Source organism: Xenopus laevis, chromosome 1S, assembly GCF_017654675.1.
Source record: "Xenopus laevis strain J_2021 chromosome 1S, Xenopus_laevis_v10.1, whole genome shotgun sequence".
NCBI classification, from domain to species: Eukaryota; Metazoa; Chordata; class Amphibia; order Anura; family Pipidae; genus Xenopus; species Xenopus laevis.
Window position 1 is genome coordinate 24,351,955 of NC_054372.1, and position 18,015 is coordinate 24,369,969.

Below are 18,015 nucleotides of genomic sequence, written 5' to 3' on the forward strand. Positions count from 1 at the left end.
CATGAATGAACACAAAGAGGCAAAGAAGAAAAATTCTAAGAACATAAAATCTTATACCAAAATATATTATACCAATATATGTTTCTAGACATTTACAGAAAAGTGAAGAATAGAATAATAAGTGTTATTGGACATTTAATACTTTCAACATTAATTTAACCCATTACTCAAATAAGGATCAATTATATCTTAGTTGGCAGTGTCAGACTGGGGTGTCCCACCACCCCAGCTCCTAGAAATGCAACCCCCACCTCCCTGCAATGCACCGCTTACCTCTTGCTCCTGCTATTTGGGGGAGCAAAGGCCCACATAATTCCAATGGGAGAGCAGGTCTGGGACGGGGGGGGGCATGGGGCCCACTGGGATTTTTCCCAGTGCCCCCCTGGCCCAGTCCAACCCTACTAGTTGGACTCAAGTTGAAGGTTCTGTTTTATAATTAAAGAGACAAGGGACATTTTTAAACATTTGGATTATCTGAATAAAATGGAGTCTATAGGAATTGGCCTTCCTGTAGTTCAGAGATTTCTGGGTTGCCTCCTGTCCGGATCTGACCAGGGCTGCCCAGATCAGTCTGCCCAGTTTTCCATATTTGGCTGACATGGTGATCAACCAATCGCTTATCACCACACCATAGCCCTACCCCAAGACGTCTCTTGCTCCACCCACAACGTCACTGGCCCGCCCCACTGACATCATTGCTCTGCCCCCTGCACGGATCGTGTACCGCAGAAAGGTGACAACCCTACCCCCCACCAACTTTTGAAAGGCATGATCTGAAATAGGATTAAAGCCTTACCTGTTTGTTTTTACTGAACCATAATTTGCTTCCATTTATCACAGTGAAGATTTTATTTTTATAACCTTTCAGCTCAAGGTATCCATTTTTCTCAGTCATACTGAGACCTGGGAACTCATAAGGCTCAGATTTTGAATCACTCTGCAGTGTGCCAATCCAGTCATCTCTGTCCTCTAGGATAGGATTTCAAGCAAATAACAGCAATTAAAATGAATATTCAGGTGAAATATACTTACAAAGAAATACCCAGTCCACATGAAATGGAAACGCAAACTTGCACTACTCTAAGGGGAAGATTTATCAAGGATCGAATTGAAAATTTGAATTTTCTTATTTTTTTCAAAACTGTCCTGACATTCTAGTTTTTTTCAGAGAAAAAACCCAAATCGAATTCGATTCAAATTCTATTCGAGTTTTCGGGTTGATTTCATTCACATGAGTTTGAAAAAATTAGATTATATTAATAAATGTCGATTGGTCGAATTTTGAATTTATGGGAGTTTAGGGGAGTTTTTAAAAACTCACATGAATTCGAAATTTGACCTTTGATAAATGTGCCTCCAAGTGTAAAAATCAAATAACAAAGGTCACCAAATTGTATCACATTAAACCAAACTGTTGTTATTAGACACAGTGGGGGTTATTTATAAACACTGGGCAAATTTGCACCTAGGCGTAACCTATTTCAACCAATCAGATGATTGCTTTCAGTGTTGAACTTGCAACTGGCTGAAAAAAGCTAATAGCTGATTGGTTGCTATGGGTTACTGCCCAGGTGCAAATTTGCCCAATATTTATAAATGAGCCCCAGTGTTGGCTTAGTGATAGGACATACAGGGGCAGATTTATCAAAGGTCGAGGTGAATTTTCGAATGAAAAAAATTAGAATTTTATGCTATTTTTTGTGTACTTTGACTAGCTATTAATCGAAATTTATCATGTACTGACCATTGGCCATCTAAAACCTGCCGAATTGCTGTTTTAGCCTATGGGGACCTCCTAGAACCTATTTGGAGTCAATTGGTCAAATCTAAGTTTTTTTTGGGAAAAACGTTGTATCAAATTCAAACGAATACGCTGTTCCTTCGATTTGTACAATCCGAATATGGCCGAATACGGACCTATTCGATTGAAAACTGACCTATTTGACCAAAAAAACCTTTGACTTAATTTCGGTTGGTCTTTTTTAATTTGAATTTCGAAGTTTTTTAAATTCGAAATTTGACCCTTGATAAATATGTCTTTTAGAAAAGGTTATGCAATCCTTGCTTAATGATTGGATACACTGCTGATGGATGTCTTTTATCAACATCAATTACTATGCTAGAAAAATTATCGATATTTATTTTTCTATAAACCTCAAAATACAAAAGTGGCAAAGTAATAGTGTCCAAAGCAGATGAAGAGCAATAGAGAATTTAAGGGAATTTAAAGTAGAACAAATTCCCCTCCTTTTCACAGGAGATCAGTCATATGACTTTGCAGATGTACAGAATTTCACAGATTGAGAAGAAACCACAATGGTCTCTTCCCCACCCCCTTGGGCTGGCAAAGTCATTTAACCTTTCCTCACCTTGTTCCACTGGAATCTATGATGGGTAGTGTGTATATAGGGGGGATAGGGGGTAGAGAAAAAGTTCCTGCAAGCCAAAGGCAGACTATCATAGTTTCCTCTCAATATGATGAATCATTTATGTTTCAGTAAATAAAATGAATTTATTTTTGAAACTTCAAAAGCAAATTTTGTTTTTCATATGTCAATAAACCCCTCCATTCTCTGATTTCCAGGGTTCTTTGGAAGGGAATTATATCCTCTCCATTAACTCTCCTAATTTGATTCCTTCCTACTTTTTGAGTTTTGTTCATGTTGGCTTCCCTGCTGAATATTTAAACTTGTAAAGCCATATCTCATACATCTGAAAAGTCCAAACTGATCAGACTGGGCAGGCTCCTGACTGAGTTCTTCTGTCAGACTCCTAGGGGCAAATTCATCAAGGGTCGAATATCGAGGGTTAATTAACCCTCGATATTCAACTGGGAATGAATATCCTTCGACTTCGAATATCGAAGTCGAAGGATTTTGCGCAAATACTTCGATCGCACGATCCAAGGAATAATCCTTCAATTAAATTGAACAATTCGAAGGATTTTAATCCAACGATTGAAGGATTATCCTTCGACCAAAAAAAGTTAGGACCCATAGGCTAACATTGGGTTCGGTAGCTTTTAGGTGGCGAACTAGGGGGGTCGAAGTTTTTTCTTAAAGAGACAGAACTTCGACTATCGAATGGTCGAATAGTCGAACGATTTTTAGTTTGAATCCTTCGATTCGAAGTCGAAGTCGTAGTCGAAGGTCGAAGTAGCCCATTCGATGGTCGAAGTAGCCAAAAAAACACTTCGACATTCGAAGTTTTTTTTCTTCTATTCCTTCACTTGAAGTTAATGAATTGGTCCCCTAATGTGACATCTGAGAATAATTACAGTCCAGCAGTGATTTAATCAAACAGAGGTTACAGATACTCATGGATCCTTAAAAATGCATCATGAGTAAATGGGCCCCTTAGTATCAGTATCACTTTAAGGGGCACATTTACTTAGGGTCAAATATCGAGGGATAATTAACCCTCGATATTCGACTGTCAAAATAAAATCCTTCGACTTCAAATATCGAAGTCGAAGGATTTACCGCAATTCGTTCGATCGAACGATCAAAGGAAAAATCGATCGAACGATTTTCCTTCAACCAAAAAATTGTTAGAAAGCCTATGGGGACCTTCCCCATAGGCTAACATTGGGTTCGGTAGCTTTTAGGTGGCGAACTAGGGGGTCGAAGTTTTTTCTTAAAGAGACAGTACTTCGACTATCGAATGGTCGAATAGTCGAACGATCCTTCGATTCGAAGTCGTAGTCGAAGGTCGAAGTAGCCCATTCGATGGTCGAAGTAGCCAAAAAAACACTTCGAAATTCGAAGTTTTTTTTCTTCTATTCCTTCACTCGAAGTTAATGAATTGGCCCCCTAATGTGACATCTGAGAATAATTACAGTCCAGCAGTGATTTAATCAAACAGAGCTTACCGATACTCATGGATCCTTAAAAATGCATCATGAGAAAATTTGTGTGGCCACCAGCTTAACTCAGCCTCTCGTTCATTATATTTAGTAGATGAACTGTGCCATCTCGTTACATTTCTTAATCACTGTATGAAATCACAACCCAACCCTCACCTTCCTTCTCTGCACGAAACACAAACGTCCTTTGTATAGTGACCACTTCAAATTTGTTTTCTCCCATTTTGTTCAGTGTTATTATGGCAGAAAGAGAAATTTTGCCCTTCGAAAACATATCCTGAAATAAAAAAGATAGAACATGAGGGTATTCTATAGTCAATATTTGTGTTGCTTATTTAATGCTAAACATTTGAGTTTGGAGACTGCCTCATAATCACCAATGACCATATCAGAGACCTGACCTGTCCACAGTCCCATCACAATTTTAGGCAACTATGGCTAACCTGGGCAAGTAAGGCCATATCTTGTTAATTCATTCATTGAACAACAAGAAAACAGTTATTACATATGATGCCCCATGCCACTGCCAGGACAGAAGGAATCAGAATTCCTACAAAGGCTTACAAGGAGTGACAGTATTAAGCAAAACATTTAACAAAATGAACATGTAAAATAACCTCAACAGAGCTGCCTGGCCAGAAGACACTGGTTCACAGCCTCTTTATGAACACCATCCAATGAACACCCCAGCCCACTTGAAAACAACTGAATCCTTATCAGTCCATCATTTAGGTCAAATGACTCAATTATTTTTTTCTGACTCAAGGTAGTCATGCATGGACCAAGCAAGCAACCAATGAGCCGAGCAGGCAGAGAGCATAAAGGGGTCAGACACAGCATGGTAACCTTACCATTCAAAACTGGAATGGACAGAAAGGCAAGTATGGCTCTCTTTTTTATTGTAAACAGCCCAAAATATTGTTACAACAAGGAATAAAGAGAAACTGTGACTGCTCTCCACCTCTTCATATTTTGATGCACAATGAATTGGCCAACATGGTGCATTGGCAGACGCAATTTGCAAACCTGCCTGATCTTCAAACCAACCAAAAACATTGTGCATTGAAATCAGTCTTGCATGATGTTATGGCTACATGTATGACCAGCTTCAATTGGTTTCTTCCTTGTGTTTAGTTTAATTATTTCTGATCATGATTACTATTAAAACACAAACTACCTATACATTTCTGCATTTACATCAATGGCTTCATAAATTCATATCCATCAGCTTAATACATATTCAGATTGACATTTAGACTGAACATTCTTTTGGTGAGTCTTTGTTTCAAAGCAGTTAAATCCCTCTTAATTATTCTATACAAACTATTAGGAATTTTAGTCTTAATATAGCCTATTCAAATGCTGCTTTATATGCACGACTCCAAGGTCATATCTTTGTTGGAAGTATTGCCTGCACCCACTGACACCATTGTACTTTAGTAAGATAACTATAAGAAATAGATAACGTTTGTAAGCATTCAGAAGGCGATAGTTTTATATAAGATGTATGTGTCAGACAGAAGCATTGAAAGAAGCCTTAACTTGCTCATTGTTTACAGAAGGCTCAAGATAAAGACAATTTTTTTCCATCAATATATTACAAAGGAAGAAGTTACCTTTCCTTACCCGGTTATTGCTATAGTAAGAAAGATGCATTCCGTCAACTTTTACCCATCTCTTCTGAAACATGCAACTTCTGAAAAACAGATTCATTATTGATGTCATGTGTTAAGTGCATTTCGAGTAGATATTATATATGTGTGTGTGTGTGTGTGTGTGTGTGTGTATATATTTATATATATTGTGTATATTAAACATAATCATATTGAAAACAAATGGGAAGCATTGTAGTGCAACTGATGATATACAGAAAGTATATATATAAATAAATGTATATTACTTAGTATTTTCTTAATCTTATGACATTTCAAAGTGTGAATTTAACCATAAGCCTAAATGAGAATATCAATTAGATCATTCACTCCTGAAGGTGTGTGCATGTGCTCATGTAGAAATTCATGCTAAACCATGTTAGTTATATTAGGTTATATTAGGTTGTTGCAACATTAGCTGATTTTCAAAAGTAAAGAGTAAAATATTATTCTTGTAGGATCATAGGTTACTTAGTTACTAAGGTTCATCAATACCATTGATATCCTAATTAATGAAAGATCCCTTATCCAGGAAACCCCAGGCCCAAAGCCTTATGGATAATAGGTCCCATAACCGTATTCCTATTATCTCTAACCTGCTTGCCGCACAAGTATCCCTGACTACAGGGATGATATATTTTCATATATTTATTTTCAAGCATATGAGGTGGAGCCAGAAGCTTAAAAACTGATGTGTTTACCAATGAAATATAACAAAGGCAGCTTGAGCCTAGAATTTGAGAAAAATAAAATAAATTGTCCAATTACATCTTTAACTTGCAACAGAGAACTATGTAGCTACTGTAGAGATGAATTCCATTATATTAAAAATACAATTTAACAGAATTAGGGAGGGCTATAGCTACCAAAGCGGAGATACTCACGCACATAAGGCTGCGGTACCTCTTACATAATACATTAATACTATGCTAGTCTTGATCAGTTTTCATACTTGATGGGACTGTAAATATTGTAGAATATACCCCCCCGCAGTAATTTATAAACATATTAGAAGTCACAGAGAAATGATGTGATCATTTAAAAACACAAGGCTGCAGCCCAGGAGGTGACTACTATCACTACTAACTTTTTCAATTCTAATTAGGGGTTACTTTGTCCATTGTAACCAACAGTATTTGTACCAGGGGCTTCTCACTTCTTTTTCATATTGTTGCACAATTCCACCCTCTAGTTGCTTCTCTGCCCTTAAATGCTGTCCGTCCCATGCGCAGCATTCCTTCCCTTCATTAATCTTTCCCCTCTACTAGTGATAGGGGAATCTGACCTGTTTCACTTCACCAAAAATGTGCTAAAAAGGAGAAAAATTGTCCAAATGCATTAAGTCGATATGTTTTCTTTTTTTTTTTTTTTTTCAAATCTTGTGACTTTTTTTTTACTATCTGTTATAGTCTATGGGCTGTCTCCCCTCTTGTTCCCTTCATGCCTCAGCACTTTCTGTTACTGTTCTTTTGCTCTCCTCTGTTCTCAGGGCCAGAACTAGGGGTAGGCAGAGTAGGCACGTGCCTAGGGCGCAAAGCTGGGGGGGCGACAGGCACGCACCTCCTCTGTCGCCTACCCCCAGTCCGGTGCCCGACTCTGTGTGGTCTTTACTTCTTCTTGCGCTCCTGCGCATGCGCCCGAATGTATTTGTCGGCAATTTGCGCATGCGCAGAAGCGCAAAAAAAGTAAAAACTACCGCTTTCTTGCGCATGCGCACGCGAGCACGCCTTGGGCGCCTGTGCGGCGCGGCCCGGTCCTGTCTGTTCTTCACCTCTCTATTTAATGATGTCATTGGTTGCCATATTGGATACCACTGATGAGAGGAAGAGAAGTAGGAACCGGAGTAGGGTTTCCACCTATGGGGTATTTTACCAGCCTGGCAGATCAAAATGATGCTTGATCCCATTGTTAAAAACAGGGCCGGAACTAGGGGTAGGCAGTGTAGGCACATGCCTAGGGCGCAAAGCTGAGGGGGCGCCAGGCACATACCTGCTCTGTCGCCTACCCCGTGTCCGGTCCCGTCTCTTCTCGGATGGCACTGGCATCTTCCGCAAAAATGCGCTTCTGCGCATGTGCACACACATTTCGCGTATGTGCACTGGAGCGCATGCGCAGTCGAGCACGCACAGAGCCGGCGCCTTGGCCACCAGGCTGCCTAGGGCACCTGGCCGGGTTGCCCGGCTCTGGTTAAAAAAGTGAAGTAAAAGAAAGGTAAAACTATACAAAGGGCTGTATTTTCCGAGAACAGACGGCAACCTTTAATAGGAGCTAAGGGTAGACAAGCAGTGGATGAACAAATGGAAGTACAGTTACAGGAAAGGTTATAATGGGAATTAATTGGAAGGGTGGGAGGTGATGCTGGAAGAAAGACAACAGCAAGAGTTGTGTCTTTACCTCTAAGTTCTAAATGGCATATGATGTCACAATGCACTCTTTATAAGGATATAGGAAAATGGGTGAACAGTATATTATATAGTGAATAATGTACACACTATTGTAATATATAGATATTATTAGGTGTTCTATGATCCTATAAAGCAGGGGTCCCCAACCTTTTTTACCCGTGAGCCACATTCAAATGCAAAAAGAGTTGAGGAGCAACACAAGCATAAATAAGTTCCTATAGATGACAAAAAGGGCTGTGATTGGCTATTTGGTAGCCCCATGTGGACTGGCAGCCTACTGGCAACCACAACTTGCCTAAAAACCAGGAATTCAAAAATAAGCACCTGCTTTGAGGCCACTGAGAGCAATATCCAAGGGGTTGGAGAGCAACATGTTGCTTGCGAGTTAGTAGGAGATCAATGATATAAAGGCACAAGGACATTCATTTTAACAGAACACAGAAGTATTAGTACAGAACCCCCAGAAGCAGAGATTAAAAAAATAGATCTCACCGATGAGGTGACAGTTTTTCTAGCCACCCTGTTTTCGTTGGCATGCTTGATGGCCCATAAAAGCATGCGTAGGGTGAAATTTCACATTCTGCCCCTTCCACGTCAGAGCTGGCGCCATTTTCATCGTGCAAGCTGGCAGCTGAATTAGGTGGCATGCATGTGCTTCTATATACTCCTAACAGACGAGTATATTCTTCCATTGTTGAATATATAGATTCTTCTGATATGTGATCCCCCAGTGAAGGTGAAGACCCATTGTTAGCTGGTACAGAACCACATGATGTGCTGATAAGGAAAAAAAGACTAATTAAATTGGAAAACAGTGTCTCTATTTTTAATCTACAGTTGCCCAGTGTAGGCAATATTTATCTGTTACATTTCTCACTATGAGAGTCAGAACAACCAGGAAAAGGGGATATTTCTTATACTTTATATAGAAGTGCTCCCAGGAATACGGAAAACAATGGCATCCTCTAGAGGCATGTTGCAGCAATGTTTAACATTCCACAGAAGCTAGCATGTTGCCTTTTTCCTCCCAGAGATAATAAAGGATTGGCTTCTATTACAGCAAATACAAACTATAATCAGGCACTTTGAAATCTTTTGCAACAAAATCAATAAATATGAACTCTGTTCCATTGAAGTTGAAGCTACAGTATAAAATACAAGAGCGGTTATTTTCTGCAGTATAGCGTGTTGAAGAGTTTAATATGATAAACACTATAAAGCCGCTATTGAACTAAGAACATAATTCCAAAGAAAATTAAATGTGAATATTACATTAAATGCGCTCAAACCAGTCCCTGATCCAATAAATAGTTCTCCTTCTCCAGTTGACTTTGTCTTTAAAGTTGGAGAAAATCTTGTAGTGGAGATCAACACAGCACAGCATGCATAAACAATGCCTTTCAAAGTCATTTCATGGCATTAATCCTGTTATCTATTGGCAAGCAGCATGCTATGAATTTCAAACCATCTGTGCCGTGACTAAGATTTTCCTAAGGTTCTGATACCGTTTTGTTTATCTTGCTGCTCAGTAGGTTCTCAACCAATGACAGAAGGCATCAACATTATTACAACGACCAAGGTGTAACCACTAGATTATAAACCCCAACTCAAAAAAGGTACCAAATCAAAAAACACACCAAATCACAACAAAATTGATTTGATTATCAGTATCAGGCGCTAATACCTTCAATATACAGTATCGGACACATCACAGCTGAATTGGGGCGGAAGATGAGTTGAAAACTACTACAGTATCCATGTACTGTGGCCCTTTATGTTTTTGTATTTGTGTATTCATGGGAGAAAGCAGGAAAGGACAAAAAGCTAGGGGTCAAAGTCAGAGGGGCATAATAGATAAGGAACAGAACTCCTTATTATCAGTTTAAACTAGGATTACCTTCTCTTACACCTTTTGTTTTCCTTAAAGAATGGCCCATTATAGGTGCTTTAGAGGAGTTGGCCTAGGGGTCTATATATTAACATTTGAATTCCTATTTTTTTCACAAATCTCTTAAAATTTGTTTTTTCTGTAATTCTTTTAAAACTTTAAAAAATCCAGATTTATTAAGTGTAAAAACCACAAAAAAAACCCTTGAACTTAATATTGACAGTTAAAACTTGTTGAGATCCTATAGCATGCTTTTTATAATTGGATCTTTTAATAAATTACCTGGCATTCATGATTTTAGAGAAATAGAGTTTAATTATGGTTTCAAAAACCTCTTAAACCAAAGAAATTCGACCTTTGATAAATGGGCCTCTTAAGTGATCAGCCTTTGGTGTGGAAGAAAGATACTGGCACTCAAGACAATGGAAACAGGGTACAAGCCCCTGACAAATGGGCACACCCCCACAACGTTTTTGGTTTTTGAGTCAGCTAATACATATGAGGGGCTTGTCCCCTGTTTGCATTGCCCTAGTCGAGTGCCAGTACCTGTTCTTTTACTACAGTGTTGGGAGAGTGCCAAGTAGAGTCCTGCACGGAACCAATTTTTGAATCCTGGACCGGACCTGGACCTGCACCTGGACCCGCAACTTGCATTTTTTTAGTTTGCTGGTATTCTGTGGGTACCAGCCCTGGTACAGCACTCTATCTCTAGGGCCCTGTGCACCAGGCAGGAATGTTAATTAGAGATCCAGGTCACTTGTTTTATCTCATGCTAGAAACCCTGGTTCAATTCCCTATGCCAACTCTTTTTGACCCTGGGCAAGGCATTTAATTTCCTGGTGTCCCAACATACTTAGGGGCTTGTTTACTAACACTCAATTTTTTTTATGAATCTCTAAAAAATGAAGGTTTCAAAAATCTCTAAAACCACTAAAATTCAACCTTTGATAAATGGACCTCCCTGTGTGCCTATAATGTCATGCTATATAAATGATTCCCTTTCCTTTTTAAAGCTTAAGAAATAAAAGAGGATACAGACCAATAAATCACCATAGTACAGGTATAGGACCTGTTATCCAGAATGCTCGGGACCTAGGGGTTTCCAGATAATGGATCATTCTGTAATTTGGGTCTTCAATCCTTAAGTCTACTAGAAAATCATATAAACATTAAATCAACCCAATAGGCTGGTTATGCTTCCAATAAGGATTAATTATATCTTAGTTGGGATCAAGTACAAACTACTGTTTTATTATTACACAGAAAAAGGAAATCATTTTTAAAAATTTGGATTATTTGCATAAAATGGAGTCTATGGGAGACAGCCATTCTGTAATCTGTAATTCGGAGCTTTCTGGATATCGGGTTTCCGGATAAGGGATCCTATACCTGTATCACCAGTTATAATAGGCGATTCGAGCTTGCAAATGATAACTCATAGCAATCCTGTACAGAGAGGACTTTAGAGTTCTACAGGACATCGAATGAGTTAAAGAGCCTTCTCAAGTAAATTCAACTTCACCAACTGCAATTATTTACAGTACTTTTTCATCCAATAAAAGATATAGATCAGCCAGCTTTGAATCATTACTCTATTTGATTTCATGCTTGTTTGCCTCTCCATGCAATTTACTGCTCTTTATATTTGCCTGCCGTGGAATGTTAATTGGCTAAACAATCACTTTAACTGATTGAAAAACTTGTTGCTTCTCACACTACCTTCCTTACATTCTTCCTGAACAGTTCCTTTATATCTGCACGTTAGTCCATCTCATTTGTGCTTCAAAGCTCTGCGATCTGCTGCTGTTTATTCGCAACATTTTATGTCTTCCTTGTATGAACTCTGAATCTCGATCCTTTAACTGTTAGTCGCAAAAACTCTAACCTCTTATAACACCAATGATGTGTAAACTCTTTTTTCTCTGCCTGCCTCTAGAAAGCTAAAACAATTTGGCCTTAAATAAAATTCTATAAAATGAAATATAAAGAAACAGGGCTTTAAGGTGTGCAATTATCTTTAAAATTCTGGTCTGAAGGTGATTGTTTCATCTAGCAGAAAAACTTGACTATGAGGCCCATTTTGAACAGTTTCATTTTAGTAGTTTTGGAGGTTTTAGAAACTACAAATAAATTCACTTTCTCTACAACCACATATGCCATGTCATTTTTTAAAAGATCTGAGAATAAAAATAATTTTTTAAAAATGCTGTATGATGTGCTACTAAATACAAAACCTCTAAAAATGCAGACAATTAGCGGGAACAAAGCAGAAAACCTCTAAAAGTCCATATTTATTAAAAATGGTCCAATCGGCCAGCACAGCTCCCACTGATTTCTATAGGACCTTGCCACCTTTTACTTGCCATATTTTTTTTATGTTAGAAATTTGGTGTTTTTTTAAAAAAATTTGAGTTTTAGACAAATGAAAAAAAATACAGATTTTAATTAGTGAGAAATAAGCCCCTATGTGAACAGGCTGGATGCACAGTGATGGTGCATCTGGGGTCAGCTGAACTGGACAGTATGGGGCATATTTACTAAATATTTTATTAAAACAAATTCAACAATTACCAACAACGATCTGGCTGAATTTACTAAAAATTTAGAGTGACAATTGTACATGTGGGAAAAGTCGTAACAAATCATGGAACTTTTTCAAATTGTTGCCTGAAAACCCCATAAAATTTGGATTATGGAACAAAAACCGGCATCAAACAGCCTAAAACTTTTGAGAATCATGAAGGCAAAAAACATCTTTCAATTGTTAAAGAGACCATCTGCAATTGACTTTTACATGATTTTGATGATTTTATCTGGAGTGTTTTTAGAATTTTAGCAGCTTTGGAGCATAAACAATTGTGAAAAATTTCCTCTTTAAAACTCAACCAAAAAAATTTGAGGTTTCACAAAAAGGCAACCTACTGTCAGTTCCATTGCCCAAAAGCTTTGTTAACCAGGTGCTAGACTAATACAACTTCACCAGCATGCTAGAAGCAACTTTGACCAAAAACCAGCAACATCTCTTCAGACTCATTCCTTTAAAACAGTACCATTGCTTATATTATATTCTGTTTAGGTATATTCCTATATTCAACATGAGTGCAATGACTAGGACATGTACCAAACATTTTTTGCATGTTGCTTTAAACACAAAAAAATCTATAATGTTTTTGTTATTTTTTGAAAATAAAGCTTCTCTATCCATTGAGGTCTTGCACGGTAGATAGATAGATATGACTAGATATGACTCTTTCACGATTAATGGACTCCTGCTTTTCTATCCATTCGGAATCTAATGGTCAACCTCAAAGGACCAAACATGAAGGAGCTTTGGTTTGCCTCTTTGCAAACCTTACACTATAGGAAAAAAATATATTGAGCCCAAACCATACCCATTGAAGTCTGATTAAAAAGGCTGAATACTGCCCCTTTGATAGTAAATGGTGGAAACAATTACACACTTTATACAACTAAATTCATTTTAATATCTTGCCTTTTGGTGTCGTCATAATGGGCAAATATATTAAAAATATCATCTTATTCAAAGTAAATTTTTTCAAGATTCAAGTTTAACTGGAGTTTTAAGAAAAACTGCATGCTGAAATAGTAGAATATTACTATGTATTCATCTCAATTCACTGCAGTTCAATGCAAAAAAACCTTTTCTAAATTATATATGAAAATTACTATACCTTGCATTTCTTTCCAAAGATTTTTCATTGTGTTCACTATTTGGAGAAAAATTTAATTTATCCCCCGAGGTTTCCTAGAAAAAGAAGCAATGCTGAAAAGGTTAATGCAACTTTAACTTTGTGTAATCTTTTATACAAACATCTCAAAAACAAACATGAAAGTCTGAAACTAAAATGCGAAAAATAATAATAAAAAATCCGATTTTATATATCTATTTATACATATATTCTATTTATATCTGTTTTATTAATGCAAGGGAAAAAGCTAGCATTCTTACCACATATACTTTATTTTAGCAGGTGCTTACAATTATCAGAATTAGTGCTAGGTTCTCTTATTTGCAATAAGCACACACCACTGGCAAATGTTTCAAAACTCCTTATGGTTTATACAACTTTTTTTATTTTGTAACTCATATATATATATTTTTATATTGTAACTCAACATGGATAGCTAGCCCTTCCTATGATAGTAGAGTTTTAGTCTCAGAGAAGATGTAAAACTCATCTTAATACAGTTATGAGTCTGTTATCCAGAAAGAATGACATGGAGCACAAAAGACTGCATTTGCTTGTGTGAATGCATAATTCTTTCCCCAATCTCTTCTGGCGCTTCTGATGCTTCTGGCGGGGACCATTAAGTCATGCCCACTCTTCATTTGAAAACATGGACAGGGACCATAGCAGATTTAGAGGGAGATCCAATAAAGGGTAGTTTTTAAAGATAATATATATTTTTAGCAAAGTGAAACCAGCACCATAGAGGTATGTTATTATTAATTACTGTATACAAAGATTGGAGTTTCTTTAATTATGCTGTATGTCTCCTTTAATTCTACTAGGCTGGGTCAAAACCAACAGTATCGGAGTACAGAAACTGAATCTGAGAGAATGGCCAATAAACAGGCAGAGGTCAGGACAGGCAGCAAACCAGGGATGGTCAGGAACAGGCTAGGTCAGGAACAGATACGACCGACTAAATTCATCCCCAGGAACTATTGAAAAAAGACCTATGTTGGGCAAAGAACAATTGGCCCTGGCCCCTTTAAATATTTGAAGTTTGCACCAAGGGCGATGACATTCGCATCAAAACCCAGAAGTGACACAAGTACACATCAAAAGAGATTCATTGTGCAAGCGAAGAGGAAGCAGCGTTCGTCCCCGCCACACCACTAGACCACCGGGTATTCTCATATTTTGTGTGCAATAAAAAATTTCTTCAAATTTTTTCAGTTCAAGTCTTTTCATAAATATACCAGCAACTAAGAAAATTCAGATTTTTATAAGTTAATGTGAGATATCCATGCTATTTTTTTATTTTTTTTTAAATAGTTGAATTTGTAAAAACTAGTGGAATTGTGTGGTATTCATTGCAATAAAAAATGCTTCCATTTCCACGTTTTTACAATTCAATTTTCATAACTAGCTACCAAGAAAAAAATGTGAATGCAATTTTTATGTCAATGGGAGGTGTATTTTGTTTTGGAGTTTTTTAATGTATACTAGAATTCATAACAATGTAATTTCCATTGTGATAAAAAAAATGTCCACAAATTTCCACAATTTTTTACTATTCAAGTTGTTTCATAAATAAACTAGCAATCAAGAAAAAACAATTATGAAAAAACCTTGATTTTTTTGCAATCAAATTTAAAACAATTCAAATCCCAAAATTATGACATTCCTCCCAGTCATTTGAAAACATGTGTATGCTTATCTGCTTAGATAATGCTCTGTTAAACCAAAATTACATTTATTTCACTCTCACAATGTCCTAATTAGGTTTTGCCACTCTAAAAATGATTACGTCATATTAGCCGACACCATATCAGCAATGTAACACTCTAAAAGCAGCAAGAAAAAGTTTCTGAATAACTGCCCTTATGTTTTTCAAGCACAATTTAGCAGTTACGACATGACTGAAGAAAGCGTTTCATGATCATGATCATGGAAATATACTGTAACTGGAAAACACAAAGGTAGACCATCAACAATGGGGTATTTAATAAGAAACACAATTCAGTCATAACACAAAATATGGCACTGTGTCAAGTGAAATGAAAGAAAATGGAAAATAACAGTGGGGCACGGATCCATAATTAGAAAAGGAAACCTGTCACTGAAGAATAAAAAGATAGCATTGCTCTGTATCTGTTATTAGAGGTAGGAAAATTCAAGACAGATGTTAGAGCCAATTTAAAATTCCCAAGGAAATGAAGCAGAAAAGTACTGAGTGGATGAAAGGTTGACTCAGGAACAATAGAGCAGTCAAGAGTCCCATGAAACCAACCTCTCCAGAAACATTTAGAAAATGTTATTTCTAACATTTACAGAAACCAATACTTAAAAATAGTAAACGTTACTTCTCCATTATTTTTATGTCCCAAATATCCAACTTTTTTAGCCTTTAACTGCATGTTTGCATCTTGAGTTTGCATGTTATAAAAGCAACCTACAAATGCTTCTCTAGTCCTAAGACCTATCAGGTTTATTTTATGAGGTTATTACAAATATGCACGTGAAGAATCAGTTAGTTGTCAAGTAGCATTTCCAATTTCCAAGGTAAAATAATACTCCTTACTACATTGCCATAGAGAAAGAGAAACAAAGGTTTTCTGTTGAGGAATAAGAGTGCATTAATCCATACGGGCACATTAATACACACACAGACTTTAAGCTCCCATCTCACCTTGAGAAAAACATGGCCTCTCTTTTCCACATGCACCAAACTAGAATCATAAACTCAGGGCAGGATTGACTGTCCTCACATATAGGGGCAGTTTTACCAAATGTTTTCCTTGTATGAAAAATTTGTGCAATGCAATTTTTAGCATTTACTATAATGTTTGTAACTTGTTTCTTTTTTTAAGAAGTGTGAAATAAGACGATCGACAATTCTTGACACATTTGTATCCCTGACAAAATCGAATTGTTTTCTCCATTGAGGAAACTGTTCTAAGTATGGTAACTTTGAAAATCTTAAAGACAGACAGCTGCTAAAAAATGGCAGGGGGAGATTGGAGGAAATGTTTTTGGGAGCTGATTGTGGAGGTATGGTAAGAAGTCCATAGTTCAGTTGTTTGGGAGTTCTTGAAAAAAAGTAAACTCTTGGGTTCTAAGTTGCCAAATATACCAGTAGACTTCAACAAAACTGGAAATAAGTCCCTATGCTACTAGACCAGTGCAGAGTTTTCCTCATAGTTGTCTGCACTTTAAGATCTTGGTTTACCCCACCATTAACATTGAGCATCTACAGTTGCCAATGCTTGTACAGCATTTGCAATAAATCTGAATTTTTGGCAACATCCAGCAATATATACAAGAAAATATTTATTGTCTACAATAATGGAAATGTATTGCACCTTCCCTCCATACAAATATTAGTTCAATTTAACAGTGCTCTAGTACTTTTTCCTCTTCTGAATTGCATGTCTAGTTCTGCAAGTTTTTTGGGCTCTAGAATAATGCCTCCTGCCACAAAGCTGTTGTAAATCACGTAAAGAGGTGGCATGTTAGCTATCAGGAGGTATTAAGGGCCATTTAGATTAATATTTACTTGTGTATCATGTATTGTATTATTTTAAAATAGTATTTAATTATGGCTCTGTGATTTTGTAATTGTTACACCTTTATATATTTTCTTTTACCTGGTCTTATTGGTGCACTAGGAACCCCATACAGATATAATCTAACTGCAGCTGAATACCTGAGGGCTCTTCTTGAAAGGGAAATTAGAATTTATAGGAAAGCCCAAAGTTGTGTTTTGTCTGTGCACATGGCCTTAAGGAACATTCCATTAATTTATAAAATTCAAAAAAAAAATTTCAATAAAATATTTTATTTAATACAATTGTGTCATAGCTTTAAGGTGCAGTATACATAAACTGCATGCTTATAATTCTATCCAGGTAGGACTATTTTTTGAAAAATGCTTCATGATGGCCAGCCTTACCACCTGTTGAAAGCAGGAGAATTTAAACATGTAAAAACAGATTGCTCTTTGGCAATTAAAGGCGAATGAATCTGCATTCATACGATATGATGTTTCTAACAATCTGAGGAATGTTGTGAAGCTAAATCTGACTCTTGCACAGTTTTAGGTTTTTGTTCAAAGGATCCTTACCGATATCTTTTAATCGGCATGTCAGTTCTTCAGTCAAGCAGAAGCACCTAGTTGTGCACTGCATCATGCATCAACAGATCAAGAAATATAGAGGAGACACTGCTCATCTTCACCTCCTTAATATGTGATAGTTTGGGCTGTCAGCCACAACAAATAGAATAATATCAAGGTGTCCATACTCTTGTACAGTATGTGTCCATTTGGCCCATGGGTTGGTCAGTCAAATACAAAAGAGGTCATTGTAGGACCTTCTTAAATGACCCACTATTAACAAGAAATTACATTCCAATAAGTGTAAATAGAGGCAACACTGTGTCACAATTAAAATGAGTGTTTAATCAGAGCTACACAATTAATACATATATCGAAAACTGTTTAGCCTTAGATACA

General features: G+C 37.0%; 1 protein-coding gene across 3 annotated transcripts in view; it reads right to left on the reverse strand.

Moving 5' to 3' along the window:
* The window catches only part of arap2.S (ArfGAP with RhoGAP domain, ankyrin repeat and PH domain 2 S homeolog), a 144,750-nt gene that overhangs the window by 113,847 nt on the left and 12,888 nt on the right, over positions 1-18,015 (reverse strand). For all 3 annotated transcript variants that reach the window (XM_041579417.1, XM_018243085.2, XM_018243084.2), the window contains exons 5-9: positions 13,503-13,576; positions 8,415-8,699; positions 5,492-5,561; positions 4,022-4,142; positions 797-969 (exon numbers count right to left, since the gene is read on the reverse strand). In XM_041579417.1, the coding sequence (XP_041435351.1) occupies positions 797-969; positions 4,022-4,142; positions 5,492-5,561; positions 8,415-8,699; positions 13,503-13,576 (723 nt within the window). The remainder of the gene's footprint in view (positions 1-796; positions 970-4,021; positions 4,143-5,491; positions 5,562-8,414; positions 8,700-13,502; positions 13,577-18,015) is intronic.